This window comes from Salvelinus sp. IW2-2015, linkage group LG17 (genome assembly GCF_002910315.2).
Source record: "Salvelinus sp. IW2-2015 linkage group LG17, ASM291031v2, whole genome shotgun sequence".
Lineage (NCBI taxonomy): Eukaryota > Metazoa > Chordata > Actinopteri > Salmoniformes > Salmonidae > Salvelinus > Salvelinus sp. IW2-2015.
Genome location: NC_036857.1, coordinates 37,337,759 through 37,355,378, shown reverse-complemented (window position 1 = coordinate 37,355,378; position 17,620 = coordinate 37,337,759). Strand labels below are relative to the sequence as shown.

Genomic DNA, 17,620 nt, shown 5'->3' with positions numbered 1-17,620 from the left:
TATTGATGTCTGCTGATGTGTAATTCAGACAATCTTACAAAAAAATATCCTGAGTGCGCTGCTACAAATTGCATTAAAATACACACAAATACCAAATGTGAAAGACAAACCATTTTATTGGACTTATCCTATGCAAGACCATAAATCTATCCCAGTAACATTAGTTATTTTAAACATTGCATAAAAACATGGTATTAGTCAGAAGTGACTGATGTAGTGATGACAGCATGATAATCTTTGATATCAACAGCATCATCATCATTCTGATAAAGGAATAAATAAATTCCATCTACTCTGGAATAATAGGTCTAAATGTGACCGTCTTCAATCATGCATTGCAGTGTTCTGTGATGAAGTAACCAGCTGACTCATAATATACTGGGAACTTGACTGGATACTTTGGTGGACAAAATAATTGTTATTTCTCCATGGCATGTAGTCTAGCAGTGAGAAGCAGGATGCTGCTGAGGAAGTAGTGCAGCCAGCTTATACAGGTCAGACTAAAGTACACAGACTGCTAAGGTTAAGATGGAACCAAGCAAACTAAACCTAAAAATAATCTCACTGCAACAAACCTCATTAGACCAAAACTAGTGTCATCGAGCTGCCTGAGCTAGTCACCATTCCACTGATAATCACTATCACAAAAAAAAAAAGTCCCAAATTAAAAATCTCACAATTTGGGCAGTACCATTTAAATTTACATAGTCTGTCCTCAAGAGATTACTTGCACTTTAACATTGAAGTGGTAGCAAACCACTTTGAAATGTATATGATATGTAAACATATAACTATTAACATGCGTTTAAAATTTATCTGGAGTGGGGAGTGCTTGTTTTCTTTGCTCCAGTCAAAACAAGTCAGTATCTGTTAAGGTATGTGAGGGTGTGCAAGATCTCTGGAAGGCGTCAGAATACTATAGCAAATGTAAACATAGCCTAGCGCCGGCAAAACACCCGCTCTTATTTGATTGAACTTCTTTGCAGATTTAATAATTTCCACTTTATAAGCCCTTGTGTGTATAAAAAAAAAAAAAAAAACATGCATCCATCCAATAACCTTTAATTATATAAAATGATTACGTGAAAAGAATGTGGGTGTGTGTGAAAGGAGTTATGTCTGTGTCCTGCTGCACAAAGTGTGYCTGCAGCCAGAAATGTAGTTGTTTTATCCCGACACTGAAAGTGAATGTGTAAGCTGCACATAAGACATTGTATTTGGTCGTCACTGCATGGGAAAAGGCAACACTATCAAAAGTTAGAAGTGAATGAAATATCGAACAGAGCAATGCCACATCTCAGGCCAGAAACAACTCACTGTATATATTAAAAATAAATGTAAAAAAAGTCCTGAAATGCAGTATTTCCCCTTAACAGTGTTGCAGGATAAGGAAAGCATTGGGCACAGTGTTCCTCCTATTGTAGAGCTTGAAACGCTGTATGAAGTCTACACAATACAAAATGCCTCAAAGAATGTGTAGCCTTGCAAGACAAACGCATCTTTGTACAACTTAACAGTCAACGTCTGAGCCAAGGTATATTTCCTCTTATTGGATATCAAAAAGACGTTCCAGGTGTGTTCTAACTAAAACAGATATTGAGCATCAACAACTGAAATCCTGATTTACAAATCTTAATATGCAGAGACCTCTGTACAAACATCTCAAAACTCAAGTCAACATAATTTAATTGTCAAGACTTTCTAGCTTGTAATATCCAGTACAACAACGTACATTTGTAGTTGTGTTTAACTATACAGTGTACAAAACGTGCAGTTCGAGTTAAATATGAATATTGGAATTTTTAGATTATGTACATCAAAAAACCTAAGGATATTAAAAGATATTCCTTCACCGTTACCATCCCAAAAAATATTAGCAAACCCCAACCTTTCCCTAAAATATCTTACCCCCAAATAAAGACTTTATTAAACTAAATGTACCCTGTAAAAATAGAGGATAAACCAGTTAAGGAAGTATTAAACTTGTTTGAAACCTAAATTAATTTCCCTCTAAAAAATATTTTAATCTACTGACAGTACAGGTTTAAACTTGATAATATAGATAGACCATCATGATCCCTTAAGATTCCCTTGAGTTAGAAGGTGTAAGAAAAACTCAAAAGTAGCCCCTGAGTGAATCATTGGCCGTGTATGACCATGTTTTATAGCATAAAATATTTAAATGATTATAATTCATAATTTGTTGGAAAACAACTTGTCACTAATTCAAAAAAATCCAGTTTAACTGTACAGGCACACAAAGTCTGTAAACAGACTTATTTACATAATAAAATATAAAATGGAGTAAAAACAAACAAAATGTAAGTCCCTCTCGACTAATGTCTTCTCTGTTGAGTGAAAGGGTCTTCCTCGTCAATGATATGTTTGCATCGTTATACCTGGAGCTTGTAATACTGATCCGTCACATTCGGGATCCCCTCTCCTGAAGAATCTGCAAATGCAAAAGGAATAAAAAATCAGTTAAATGTTAAAATAAAATGTAAAAACATATTCCTGCAATTACCTAACTGTAAATAAGAAAATATACTACAGCAGGCTCATCGCTAAATATGACGGGCATACAGTATGTTAGAAGTAATTAATGTGATCTTTAAGTCTGGTATCTGCGAATGGGTCACACACACACACAGGAGTAGAGGGAAAGGATATGTTTCAGGGTTTTCTAAGCTAACCACACCATCCATGCCAGCAATATAAAGCAAATACACTGAGTGTACAAAACATTAAGGACACCTGCTCTTTCCATGACTGACCAGGTGAAAGCTATGATCCCTTATTTATGTCACTTGTTGAATCCACTTCAAATCAAAGTAGTTGAAGGGGAGTAGACAAGTTAAAGAAGGATTTTTAAGCCTGGAGACGGATTGTGTGCCATACAGAGGGTGATGGGCAAGACAAAAGATTTAAGTGCCTTTGAACGGGGTATAGTAGTATGTGCCAGGCGCACCGGTTTGTGTCAAGAACTGCAACGCTGCTGGGTTTTTCCACACTCAACAGTTTCCCGTGTCTCTCAAGAATAGTCCACCACCCAAAGGACATCCAGCCAACTTGACACAACTGTGGGAAGCATTGGAGTCAACATGGGCCAGCATCCCTGTGGAACGCTTTAGACACCTTGTAGAGTCAATGCCCCGACGAATTGAGGCTGTTCTGATGGCAAAAAGGGCTGTAACTCAATATTACGAAGGTTTTCCTAATGTTCGGTATGATCAGTGTATTTGCACATGCTAAATGAAAAGCTTGACAGGTGTAGTCAACCTTGGTCCTAAAGAGTGTGTTGAACCAGACGATGTCAGAGGAAGGCCCTAAAAATTGTCAAAGACTCCAACCACCCTAGTCATAGACTGTTCTCTCTGCTACCGCACAGCAAGCGGTACCGGAGTGCCAAGTCTAGGTCCAAGAGGCTTCTAAACAGCTTCTACCCCCAAGCCATAAGACTCCTGAACAGCTAATGAAATGGCTACCCAGACTATTTGCATTGCCCCCCGCCCACTTCTACTCTGTTATTATCTATGCATAGTCACTTTAATAGCTCTACCTACATGTACATATTACCTCGACACCAGTGCCCCCACACATTGACTCTGTACCCCCTGTATATAGCCCCGCTATTGTCATTTACTACTGCTCTTTAAATATTTGCAATTCTTTTTTTGTTGGTATTTTCTTAAAACTGCATTGTTGGTTAAGGGCTTGTAAGTAAACATTTCACTGTAAGGTCTACACCTGTTGTATTCAGAGCAGGTGACAAAATAACATTTGATTTTAAAGACGAAGTGACTGAAAGCCTGACAGGACCAAAATCCCAGACACAATCCTCTCATGGACCAGGGTTACAAGCACCAGGGTTACAAGCACCAGGGCAAAGGCGCATGGTGGAGTTATGGAAAGAAAAAGGTAAGAATACAAGAGTCGAAAGAAAGGAGGGGCAGGAGTTAGGAGGGCAGCAGAGCTGAGCTCTCACCGTTGAGTCATAAGTGCTCAACCCTAATCAGAGTCATTCATTTCATAATCCGTCTCTTCATCTTCACTCTGAGCAACATGCAGCATGCAAATGGCACAGGAAGAAGACAAGTCTTTACAAGAACGAAAATGAATGGGGAGAAAATGTCAAGGGTAAAGTTGGGGGGGGGGGGGGACACAACATATGGGGTTGTGTAAATGTTACAAAAACATTCACCTTCCAACTAACTAACTAACATCAGTCCAATGAAGACTCTCCGACTGGGGATGCATCACTAACCAGGTTTCCATCCAATCATTCCATGCAAATGAATTACCTGATGCATAAAAACTCACAACAGGGCTGACGGAAACAGCAGATATGTATAAAATTTCCCATTGTCGACAAAACATTCTAGACAGTGGGATAATATTTTGGTCGGTGAAATAGTTTGTGACAATTGCGGTATTATAAAATAAACCATGTATAAGTAAACTTGAAGTCGCGCAATGATATGTTAGGTTGTACTACCAATACCACATGGAAAAGCATTAAGAGTTTACATGCAGATTAAATAAGGTATGATGAACTTCATGGTGGTTAAGTGATGAGCTTGATGCAAATTTTCTAATAAATATTGGAGGGTATTATTTGAATGCTGGTGACATGATCAATGTTTGGCTGCCAATTACAAATGATATTGCTYTTATCCATCCCTCATCATATAACCTACCCTGTTCACTTTATCAGTGAACTGTGGTCAAGAGCGCATGCACCAATTTTTTACGCAGTTTTTAGAAAACTTGCACTAAAATCTGTCACCAATTGGATAGAAACCTAGCTACTGACTACTATTACACCTTTTGGACTTGATTCTCAAAAGGTGTTCACTCACAGTTCTAGCCTCCAACACTCTACTCAACAAACTGGATGTAGTCTATCACAGAGCCATCCGTTTTGTCACCAAAGCCCCATACACTACCCACCACTGCGACCTGTACGCTCTCGTTGGTTGGCCCTCGCTTCATACTAGTCGCTAAACCCACTGGCTACAGGTTATCTACAAGTCTCTGCTAGGTAAAGCCCCACCTTATCTCGGCTCACTGGTCACCATAGCAGCACCCACTCGTAGCACGCGCTCCAGCAGGTATATCTCACTGGTCACCCCCAAAGCCAATTCCCCCTTTGGTCGCCTTTCCTTCCAGTTCTTTGCTGCCCATAACTGGAACAAACTGCAAAAATCACTGAAGCTGGAGACTCATATCTCCCTCACTAGCTTTAAGCACCAGCTGTCAGAGCAGCTCACAGATCACTGCACCTGTACATAGCCCATCTGTAAACAGCACATCTACCTACCTCATCCCTATACTGTATTTATTTATCTTGCTCCTTTGCATCCCAGTATCTCTACTTGCACATTCATCTTCTGCACATCTACCATTCCAGTGTTTAATTKCTATATTGTAATTACTTCGCCATCACGGCCTATTTATTGCCTTAACTCCCTCATTTGCACTCACTGTATATAGACTTTTTGTTTCATTTTTTCAACTGTATGTTTTGTTTATTCCATGTGTAACTCTGTGTTGTTGTATGTGTCGAATTGCTATGCTTTATCTTGGCCAGGTCGCAAATGAGAACTTGTTCTCAACTAGCCTACCTAGTTAAATAAAGGTGCGCACTATCCGGAGCGCACTAAACAATGCACCATGGTTCACACAAAAATGGCGGTCTTGGTCAGATTCCATTTGTACCATGGTACGGTTAGCTGCAGGTGTGAATGCAGTCTTGACCAAACAAGAGGAAAATAACCAGAGGCGTGCAGTAGGCCGATTATTGGTTGTTTGACTAAGCATTTATTGGTTGTTTGACTAAGCATTTGATGAAATGCAAGCAGAAGCCCATCATAACTTAATATTTCTGAAACATTGTAAGTAGCACTGCATTTAAGGGCGCATCTGATGCAGATTAGGGAAGACTGGAGCTATAGCCTTCAAGTAAGATTCACTTGCAATCGAGCCGATATGCCTTCTCTCATTGCCTGCCTGCCTGCCCTGCCCACCTCCCCATTTATCTCAGAGAGGCTATTGTGCCATTTTCTCCCACATGTTGTTGGAAGACCAAAGCGAAAGTCATATGAAGTTTGGGGACACACAAGTAAGTTATGCTTCTTGATAGTCAGACGGATTTAACGTTAGAATTTTTCTCCAATAAACAAATTACTTGCATGAACACGTGTTTTCTTTGGTGGGGCATTTTAGTTTGTTTGACATTTGGCAATATGAAACCAAACGAACCAAAATGGAAAAAATACAACAACAAATAATCTAACTGATTCGAACTATAGCTCAAAACTGTGTGAAAACACCCTTAAAAATCACAGCCTATTTGCACGAATTCAATAGAATTACCAAATCTGGGACTAGAAGGAGCCTGATGAAAATAAGTGAGTGAAGCATGCCCTGGAGGACTGGGCACACATGGGGACCTGCAGATGGGACTAGTAATTCCCACAACTAGGCCTGCTACTTTGATCCAAAAGCCCTCAGAGAATGAACTTCCCCACTAATAGTCCCAGTAATCCTCAAGCCCATGTTCAAGGTCCTACTAACATGGATATTTGATTTTGGGGGGGTTCGGTCTAAGGTCAAATCTAACATTACGTCAATCTTGTAATACTGGAAAAATGCACTTAGGCCTGAGTGTCRTCTGACTGATAACTTTACACTAAAACAGAACTGTCCTTTTGATTTAGACACAAAATTGTTGAAAGTAAATGTTAACTGCTATGAAAAAGGACTTTGCTTGATTCAATGAAGGCTAATTCAATCGCTAACCTAACTAATTGACCAATGTGTTATACTTTTCAGAAAATACAAAAACTCGCATTTATCAATGTATTACTCTGTGCAGCAGTTCAAACCCATCTTCTTTCAAATTGACTCCTCTATGAGCGTTTACGTCAGCAAACCAGGGCCATTTATCACTGTCCCATAGAAGCAGGGTTAGTAAATGTGGTACATTTAGACATCCAGAACAAGCCACTATTCAGACAAGCTTGTCATGGAATTCTCACTTAACTGACTGCCGGTGTTCACACTCACCTTGGCTTTCTCACTGGGCTCACTGTTTGTGCCATATGATTGGTTGTGCAGCTCCTTGGAGACCACACAAAGGAACTCAGATTGGTCTTCGTTTCCGTAGTTATAAGAGGAGCCAATGCTGACCAGCTGGGGGGGTGAGAAGAGAGAGAGAGCACACAGAAATAATTAGCTTCAGAGACAAAATGAGGACAGAAAGTGGGTTACAGTGTACTTAGATAACAGAAATGTGATGAGTTTGAACAGTAATAAAAAGCATTAGATAATAGGTAGAAAACATGACAGAGCTTGAAACAGTTCAGAACACAAAATGTGAATTGGCTATAGGCTTCGGTAATATACCGTACACCGGGGTATTTGGAATTAGCTACTAGATGGTTTTCAAAACTATTTTAAGTTTTTTTATAATAATAAATGTGAATATTTGTAGCTACATTTAAGTAAATACCTGCAGTTAACTTGTGCGATACGTTAGGCGATAAAGATTGCGTTCTTCATTTCACCGGTCACAACTTTTCATTATGAAGCTTACTGGTAGTACCCAATCACATGGCGTTTGTTTACAAGCAACCAATGAAGAGAGACCTGAGCATTGTGAGTCACTCACTGTTGTGCAGCCAGGTGATCTAGTTACAGTATGGAATTCACAACTAAAATGTCAGAGTGCACCCATCAGACCAACTCCTTGAATTGCCAACTCCTGTCACCTAATTTATATAATATTAAGTGAGTACTGTATTTATACTTGGAATATCATTTTACAACAGGAAACGTTCACAAATAGCTGGAGTGGGTCTTTAAAGGGTTAACTTTTTAAAGGACAAATAAAACTTACAGGGAAAACAAATTGTTAAACAAACATGCAGACGGTGAGGTGATGTCATGCAAATCAACGCGGAGTACTTCGGCCTACAAAATACATATGACGATGTCAGACAAACAACTGTTCCTCCTCTTAGTCGAATGCTATTAACTTGTGTTCAGCCAGTCAGTATGTGTACAGTACAGTTTACTCTGTGGGTGTGCATGTCTCGACATGCACAGCCTCATTAGCCACTTCTGCAGGAGCCGTGTTGTTCCCAAGAGATGTCTCACACAGGAGGCAAGAGTATTAAGCTACTCTATATTGATGCTAAATGTTATAGCTACTGTACCAAGTACAACCAGTCTCAGTTCTCACCCATCGCGATACCCATTCAAGTCCAATGATATGGTCAAAACCTCAACCTCACTTAAACCCAAATACGTCTTAAAGTGCAGTCAACTTGCAGATCACTTGTTTTCTGAGGTAACTTCGAATAAGCATTCATACACCAAAGACCGCTGCACCACTCGGCAGCCTAAGGCACTGCATCTCAGTACTAGAGGCGTCATTACAGATCCTGGTTCGACTACAGGCGGAATTGCAACTGGCCGTGATTGGGAGTCCCATAGGGCGACACACAATTGGCCCAGCGTCGTTCGGGTTTGGCGTCATTGTAAATAATAATTTGTTCTTAACTGACTTGCCTAGTAAAAATAAAGTTTTATTTAAATTTTTTAAGTACATTAATTAAAAAAACGTGATTCAAGAACCTTTCTCAACCAATCTAGCGTGGATGATCCGTGGACATAGCAAGAGTATTTAGGAACCTGAAGGCAGCCCAGGATCGGGTTCAGTAGCACAGATTGAAGAAAAAGATCAGAAAAGGGTGTGAAACTGGGCGGTACTATCTGAACTTCTCCCCCAAAAAAATTGTTGGAAAACGTGCCATAATGAACAACCCAGGACTGAGTGGCTCTGAATGAGGAGTAATTGGTTACATATCCCCAGACGACTAGGCTCACTGCTGCTGAGCCTTAAGCTTAGGTCAAGTATGTGTTTTAAGGGGTTTCCCGTCTGACCCTTGTAAGACTATTAGTAACATTCCAGCTGTCTGGGAGATCCAGTGATCCTCTCCCCACAGGGACAGGGGCGACTCAATCAGTGCTTACCCACTCACACACTTGCAGTCCAAATTCTTTCAAGAGCGTTTAAGTGCTTGACCAAAATGACAAATTTGAATCTGGAAAACGAAGTGCTTTGGAACGTACCACTAACAGAATCCATGTTTAAACTACAATGTATAGCCTAATCAGGCTTCAATATGTTCCTTCAACTAGCATACAGTGTATTCAGAAAGTATTCAGACCCCTTGACTTTTTCCACATTGTTACATTGCAGCCTTGTTTAAAAATTACATTTCCCTCCTTAATCTACACACAATAGCAAAACAAAAAAAACGGTTTAGAATTTTTTGCAAATATATAAAAAAACAAATCTGAAAAAAATCACATTTACATAAGTATTCAGACCCTTTACTCAGTACTTTGTTTAAGCACCTTCAGCAGAAATTACAGTCGAGTCTTCTTGGGTATGAGGCTACAAGCTTGGCACACCTGTATTTGGGGAGTTTCTCCCATTCTTCTCTGCAGATCCTCTCAAGCTCTGTCAGGTTGGATGGGGAGCGTTGCGGCACAGCTATTTTCAGGTCTCTCCAGAGATGTTCGATCGGGTTCAAGTCTGGGCCACTCAAGGACATTCAGAGACTTGTCCCAAAGCCACTCCTGCGTCGTCTTGGCTGTGTGCTTAGGGTCATTGTCCTGTTGAAAGGTGAACCTTCACCCCAGTCAGAGGTCCTGAGGGCTCTGGAGAGGTTTTCATCAAGGATCTCTGTACTTTGCTCCGCTCATCTTTACTTCAATCCTGACTAGTCTCCCAGTCCCTGCTGCTGAAAAACATCCTCACAGCATGCTGCTGCCACCACCACGCTTCACCGTAGGGATGGMGCCAGGTTTCCTCCAGACGTGACGCTTTGGCATTGTAGGCCAAAGAGTCCAATCAGACAAGAGAATCTTGTTTCTCATGGTCCGAGAGAGTCTTTAGGGGCCTTTTGGCAAACTCCAAGCGGGCTGTAATGTGCCTCCGATCTCCACAGAGGAACTCTGTCAGAGTGACCTTCGGGTTTTTGGTCACCTCCCTGACCAAGGCCCTTCTCCCGAATGCTCAGTTTGGCTGGGTGGCCAGCTCTAGGAAGTCTTGGTGGTTCCAAACTTCTTCCATTTAATAATGGAGGCCACAGTGTTCTTTGGGATCTGCAATGCTGCAGAAATGTTTTGATGAATTTACCACAGGTGGACTCCAATCAAGTTGTAGGATGATCAAGGATGATCAATGGAAATAGGATTCGCCTGAGCTCAATTTCAAGTCTCATAGCAAAGTGTTTGAATACTTATGTAAATAAGGTATGTCCATTTTGAATGAATAAAAAAAAACATTTTGCTTTGTCATTATGGGGTAGTGTGTGTAGATTGAGGATTTTTTTAATATATTTTTTTTAGAATAAGGCTGTAACGTAACAAAATGTGGACAAAAATCCAGGGTTCTGAATACTTTGAATGCACTGTGTTAAAGATTAAACATGGTCCCAAAAATGTCCTCTTAAGACAATACATTGTCAAGACAAACATGTAAATAACAAGGAGTATTACCAGAAAACAAAATGTGAAGGGGGAGGAGATAGTCAGACACAAAGGGTGCCGTGTTCACTTGGGTCCTTTGTCGGACAAACAGTACACATCTTAAAATCAACTCAAAATGGCCACCTCGTGTGCATAAAGCTGGGATACACAGAGGCCAAAAGGGTGAATGGGTACATAGGAGACATGCAGTCACCAGCCCAAGGACAGAACATTGTGGGACACACCTTTCTGCTGTGGTTTGGGAAAGTAGAGTCCTCCCCTTTCACAATTCAGCAGAAACTGACTGCTGGGCCCACCCATAACCTATACTGACAAGCTGCAACAACCAATCAGAGCACAGAGCGATGCCCAGATCACATATAAGACACAGAAGGAAAAAAAAGGACTATTTCAAATTAATGGATTGGATTGTTTGGGTGATATGAGGATTACGGGGTGAGGGAAGTACAAATAAAGAACATTTGTCTCCTTGTGGTGGGAGGCAGCGTTACCTGCTCAAACTTCCAGCCGTCTGACATTGTGGACACCATCTGGGTGAGCTCCTCCTCTTGGCACTGCAGCACCCGGTACACATGCTTCACTGGAGCCTGGGGAGAGAGTGAGAGCTTTACCCCGACCCATATGCATTGGGTGTATAACCCATTAGGACGTCCACCCATGTTGCTCAAAATGACAAAATAAACATTTAGATAATGCTACTGCATCGAAACAGAACATGCAACTTAAGTAATGAAGCAGCCAATAAAAAGTCATCTTCGAAAATTTGCCAACGTGCACCTCGACACCGGTACCCCCTGCTATTGTTATTTACTGCTGCTCTTTAATTATTTGTTATTGCTTACTTTTTTTGTTGTTGTATATTCTTAACAGCATTGTCAGTAAGCATTTCACTGTAAGGTCTACACCKGTTGTATTCAGTGCGTGTGACAAATAACATTTGATTTTGATTTGAAAACACCATTCTAAACAGGCAACCGGATATCAGTTCCATATGCAACAACTTGAATGGGTTGCTAATATGACTAGGATTGTGCCTTTGGCTTCTGGACAATGAAATAAAGTTGATATGAAAACCAATAGAACAGGATATAAATGGCATAGCGGTGAGTCCAATAGGGAAGTAAAGGTACATCTGTCTACACAGAAATAGAATCATTCAAAATACTGCAACAGAAAGCATGACCGCCACAAAGGAATCGAGGATCACTAGCTTCTTTTAAAGAAAAACTGCTGTGGATTGTTTCAAATCACAATAGACCTAGCTGATTATTCAGCTGCAGCTGTCAGTGAAAAGCATCTAAAATGTGTGAAGATGTGTCTTGATTCTAATTTAAAATGTTGAGACAAAAAGGGGAGGGGTGTGTGGCGAAGATATAGACGAGTCTCTCTCCAGAATGGGTCAGCTGTCTCCCACCAATTCTTGCACATTCATTGGGCGACTCGTATACCCTTGGATCATGTACCATTTTTGGAGTGGAAACATTATTTGCAGAGTTCACAACCTGCTACACTTGTGAGAAACAAGTTTTGGTTTAGTTCATAACCATTTACCAGATTTGTCTATTGTTTGGAGTGGTTCATGTGAGCAATGAGCATGTCTGCTTTCTATGTCCTGATAATGTTGAGGGAGCATGAGTGCCTGAGCACGCATAGAAGTACCTGGCCTGCTGCGCGGAAATGTAGGAAAGTGTTTTTAACATCCATTGCGAACGATATATAAAAAATATATATAAATCCTGGGCCTCCCAAGTGGCACAGCGATCTAAGGAACTACATCGCAGTGCTAGATTCGTTACTACAGCCCCGGGGTCATTCCCAGGCAGTGCCACAACCGGCCGTGGCTGGGAGTCCCATAGGACAGCACACAATTGGCCCAGCGTCGTCTGGGTTAGGGGAGGGTTTGGCCGGGGATGCTTTATTTGGCTCATCGCYCCCTAGCAACTCCTTCTGACGTGCCGAGTGCCTGCAGGCTGAACGGTGTTTCCGCCGACACATTGGTGCGGCTGGCTTCCGGGTTAAGCTGGTGGCTGTTAAGGAGTGTGGGTAGGCAGACGCATGACTCCACCTTCGCCTCTCCTGAGCCCGTTGGGGCTGTCTCTTATACACATCTAGATGTGTATAAGAGGCCTCTCCTGAGCCCGTTGGGGAGTTGCAGCGATCAGACAAGATCGAGAGAGAAAAATGGGGGGGGGGGGGGGGGGGGGGAAAAAAAAAATATATACAGTCAAAATTATTTCCACTAGAATAATAGTGAAGACATCAACACTATGAAATAACACATGTAATCATGTACTAAGCAAAAAAAAAGTGTTCTTCAAAGTAACCACCCTTTGCCTTTACAGCTTTGCACACTCTTGGCACTCTCAACCAGCTTCACCTGGAATGCTTTTCCAATAGTCTTGAAGGAGTTCCCACATATGCTAAGCACTTGTTGGCTACATTTCCTTCACTCTGCGGTCCAACTCATCCCAAACCATCTCAATTGGTTTGAGATCAGGTGATTGTGGAGGTCAGGTCATCTGATGCAGCACTGCATCACTCTTCTTGGTCAAATAGCCCTTACACAGCCTGGAGGTGTGTTGGCTCAATGTACTTTCAAAAAGAAATTATTTTCCCACTAAGCGCAAACCAGATGGGATGGCGTATCGCTGCAGAATGCTGTGGTAGCGAWGCTGGTAAAGTGTGCCTTGAATTCTAAATAAATCCCTGGCAGGGTCACCAGCAAAGTACCCCCACACCTCCATGCATCACGGTGGGAACCACACGTGGAGATAACCCGTTCACCTACTCTGCGTTACAAAAACGCAGCAGTTGGAACCAAAAAAACATTTATTTATTTTATTCGCAAATTTGGACTAATCAGACCAAAAGGACATATTTCCWCCGGTCTAATGTCCATTGCTCATGTTTCTTGGCCCAAGCAAGTCTCTTCTTATTAGTGTTCTTTAGTAGTGATTTCTTTGCAGCAATTTGACCATGAAGGCCTGATTCATGCAGTCTCCTCTGAACAGTTGATGTCTGTTACTTGAACCCTGAAGCATTTATTTGGGCTGCAACTTCTGAGGCTGGTTACTGGAATGAACTTATCCTCTGCAGCAGAGGTAACTCTGGGTCTTCCTTTCCTGTGGCGGTCCTCTTGAGAGAGACAGTTTCATCATAGCGCTTGATGGTTTTTGTGACTGCACTTGAAGAAACTTTAAAAGTTCTTGAAATGTTCCGGATTGACTGACCTTCATGTCTTAAAGTAATGATGGACTGTCGTTTCKCTTTGCTTATTTGAGCTGTTCCTCCCATAATATGGACTTGGTCATTAACCAAATAGGGCCATCTTCTGTATACCACAACTACCTTGTCACAACACAACTGATTAAGAAGGAAAAATTATTTTAACAAAGCACACCTAATTGAAATTAGGTTAATGGAAATGCATTCTAGCAAAGGGAGGCTACTTTGAAGAATCTAAAATATATTTTGATTGGTTTAACACTTTATTGGTGACTGCATGATTCCATGTGTTATTTCATAGTTTTGATGTCTTCACTACTATTCTACAACGTAGAAAATAGTAAAAATAAAGAAAAACCCTTGAAAGAGTAGGTGTGTCCAAACTTTTGACTGGCACACACACACACTTGAAGTCAGAASTTTACATACACTTAGGTTGGAGTCATTAAAACTTGTTTTTCAACTACTACAAATTTCTTGTTAACTATAGTTTTGGCAAGTCTGTTAGGACATCTACTTTGTGCATGACACAAGTAAAAAAAAAAATCTCTAAAGAAATCAGCCAAAACCTCAACAAAAAAACATTTGTAGACCTCCACAAGTCTGGTTCATTCTTGGGAGCAATTTCCAAATGCCTGAAGGTACCACGTTCATCTGTACAAACAATAGTATGCAAGTATAAACACCATGGGACCACGCAGCCATCATACCCCTCAGGAAGGAGATGTGTTGTCTCCTAGAGATGAACGTACTTGTGCRAAAAGTGCAAATCAATCCCAAAAAAAGAACTGTTTGGCCATAATGAACATCGTTATGTTTGGAGGAAAAAGCGGGACGCTTGCAAGCCGAAGAACACCATCCCAACCGTGAAGCACGGGGGTGGCAGCATCATGTTGTGGGGGTGATTTGCTGCAGGAGGGACTGGTGCATTTCACAAAATAGATGGCATCATGCGGCAGGAAAATTATGTGGATATATTGAAGCAACATCTCAAGACATCAGTCAGGAAGTTAAAGCTTGGTCGCAAATGGGTCTTCCAAATGGACAATGACCCCAAGCATACTTCCAAAGTTGTGGCAAAATGGCTTTAGGCCAATAAAATCAAGGTATTGGAGTGGCCATCACAAAGCCCTGACCTCAATCCCATAGAACATTTGTAGGCAGAACTGAAAAAGCGTGTGTGAGCAAGGAGGCCTACAAACCTGACTCAGTTACACCAGCTCTGTCAGGAGGAATGGGCCAAAATTCACCCAACTTATTGTGGGAAGCTTGTGGAAGGCTACCCGAAACGTTTGACCCAAGTTAAACAATTTAAAGGCAATGCTAATAAATACTAATTGAGTGTATGTAAACTTCTGACCCACTGGGAATGTGGTGAAAGAAATAAAAGCTGAAATAAATCATCCTCTACTATTATTCTGACATTTCACATTCTTAAAATTGGCCTATAGTCTGAGTTCCATGCGCTCATTTCTTTAACCACCAATGGATCACAATGTATCAATGTTGACTGAGCTTTTTGTCATTTTAATACTACATGACAATGATTTTGCGAAATGAATACGTTATTATTGAAATGAAACTGTTCCACGAAAATCATAACTGGCACGCAGAACAGTAGAATAAATTGTAAACTTCCCCAAACTTGAAACTCATGAGCCCCCTATGAAGTTTTTGCCTATAGGCTACTTTGACGGGAGGTAAGACATGACTCATAATATGAAATAAAACATTCAGGTGTAAGTATTTTTTTTTAAATGCACACCGCCTCCCAACTCACATTGTAAAGTAGTGGGTTACACGATGGTATGCTGCTTCCTGCAATTGAATGGGAGGCGCGCTTCAATTACCAGTTGAGAATTAAAAACAGTAGCTCTTTTTAATCACGCACCAAAACGTCTAACACACGATTTCATTAAATTGTTGCGCAATGAAAGTGCTTAAAAAAAAAGCACATGTTTTACTCCAGCAAGCAACCAGCTGAGGCACTGCAGGAGAAATCCTGCTCAAAATAGGCTCTGTATGCTGTGCGGGTGTGACAGTTTTGTTGGATAAATAAGACACACACGAAAACACAGGCCAAATTAATTCCACTAAATTATGCAAATTAACCTAGAAACCAATAAGCATGATGGTCAAAAGTATTTCCATCGACTGGTATTGCCATCAATTAATAAAAAGCATTATTTTGCAATGGGATTTATTTTCTCCCGGCCCTTTTGGGCAACAGTTTTATTCATCGGCTTTCTTTTTTGCTAGCAATTGAAAGCCAACGGAAACACAGACAGACAGGCGCACAGAGACRCACACAAATACAGGCACACAGACACGCAGAGATACTGAAGCATGGGATGGAGCAGGTGCATTTACTCTAACAGTGGACTCAGCCAAGGTCAGGAACCCCTAAAGAGATAAAATCACAAGATGGTGCTGACAGATAGGAGCTAGAAGCAGAACTGCCCTAAGCAACTTTGCAGTATTTTGTTTTTTTGTGCACAAGCATTTCACTACACCCGCAAAACATGTGTATGTGAGTGTATGTGACAAATAAAATTGCTAYGGGTTTAAAATAAATGAATACAAAATCAATAGAGCGCAATGTGTCAATTGAGAAGTTCACCTACCTGTAAAGTTTTGCAGTCACGTTCCCTGATCTTGTCCTTGAGGAGCTTTATTAATGACGTGATATTGTAGAATTCGGCTTCCTCCAAGACACCTTCAAAAACACACATTTAGAATATATCCAGGCAAAAATGATCAACATACTGAATGGCCTGCTACAGAGAATACTTGAAAGCTGACATTGGAAACCAACTGCTTCACTGTGCACCTTGGCAGTAATATGCATATCACATGCCCAGTCTTACCTTCCTCAGCCAGGTCCCTGTTGAGCACCAGCTTGCCATGCCTCAGGTAGTTCAGCACCGGCCCAAAGTATGTGGGGTCTCGGTCTATAAGATATGCACCAGTGTCATCCTGAAAATGGAACAGAAAGAAAATAAATTGAGTCACGACTCACAATTCACCGTTGTTGGATGATGAAGACCAAGCTGAGTAAAGAKAGGAAATCCACTGGCCAGCTGTTAGTAGAATACATAAAACCACACCAAGTATATCAGGAAACAAAAGCCCTAACATCAGCCCATATAAATGGAGAAAGCGCCTGGGATTATAATCCCTTCATGGGTTGAACAAATCGATTCTAGCCTATATTCCCACAAGGACTTGGGGTTTGATCCTCATGCGCTCAAACAGTGAGCAATCCCATATTCCTGTAAGTACTGCGATTAGAACAGCATTCTCTCCTTGGGGAATGGGAGGTTAAAACAATTAGAGCAGAACAGAATGAGATTTGGAACAGGAGGCCGAATCCAGAGGGGACCAAGAGGAAAACACTACTGCACCCTCTTCAATGCAAAAACAATTAAGACTGCAGAATGCAACACAATATTACATACTGTAGGCCTACAAGATGTAACAAATTACACAACCACCCTCTTCGTTCCATTAAAACAGAGGTCATTGAGACAGTTTGTCCGCAACCTGCAAGTAACACCTGTCCCCTGAGAAGAGAATAAAAAGATAATTCAAGTAAGGATTAAATGGAAATGGTGTGGATGTCATTTACAAAAAAAACAAAMAAATATTGTGCAAATCCACTTAATACAACAGGATGTGTGAGTTTGCATGAAGTTTAGTATTTGACTTCAGGAGTGATCTAGACAAATTGTCTGACGCACTACAACACACGCTTAATTTTCATACTTTCCAGGCCTTGGTCACAGCCTAACAAACCTAGGCAAACTCCAACTGACACACATGCATCTAT

At 41.0% G+C, this 17,620-nt stretch overlaps 1 protein-coding gene across 1 annotated transcript in view; it reads right to left on the bottom strand.

Moving 5' to 3' along the window:
* Nucleotides 1-2,130: 2,130 nt before the first annotated feature.
* Nucleotides 2,131-17,620, bottom strand: part of LOC111976804 (BTB/POZ domain-containing protein KCTD5) — a 47,781-nt gene continuing 32,291 nt past the window's right edge. Inside the window, exons 2-6 of the mRNA XM_024005946.2 lie at nucleotides 16,659-16,767; nucleotides 16,416-16,507; nucleotides 11,058-11,153; nucleotides 7,069-7,194; nucleotides 2,131-2,452 (exon numbers count right to left, since the gene is read on the bottom strand). Of these exons, the coding sequence (XP_023861714.1) occupies nucleotides 2,423-2,452; nucleotides 7,069-7,194; nucleotides 11,058-11,153; nucleotides 16,416-16,507; nucleotides 16,659-16,767 (453 nt within the window). The 3' untranslated portion in view covers nucleotides 2,131-2,422. The remainder of the gene's footprint in view (nucleotides 2,453-7,068; nucleotides 7,195-11,057; nucleotides 11,154-16,415; nucleotides 16,508-16,658; nucleotides 16,768-17,620) is intronic.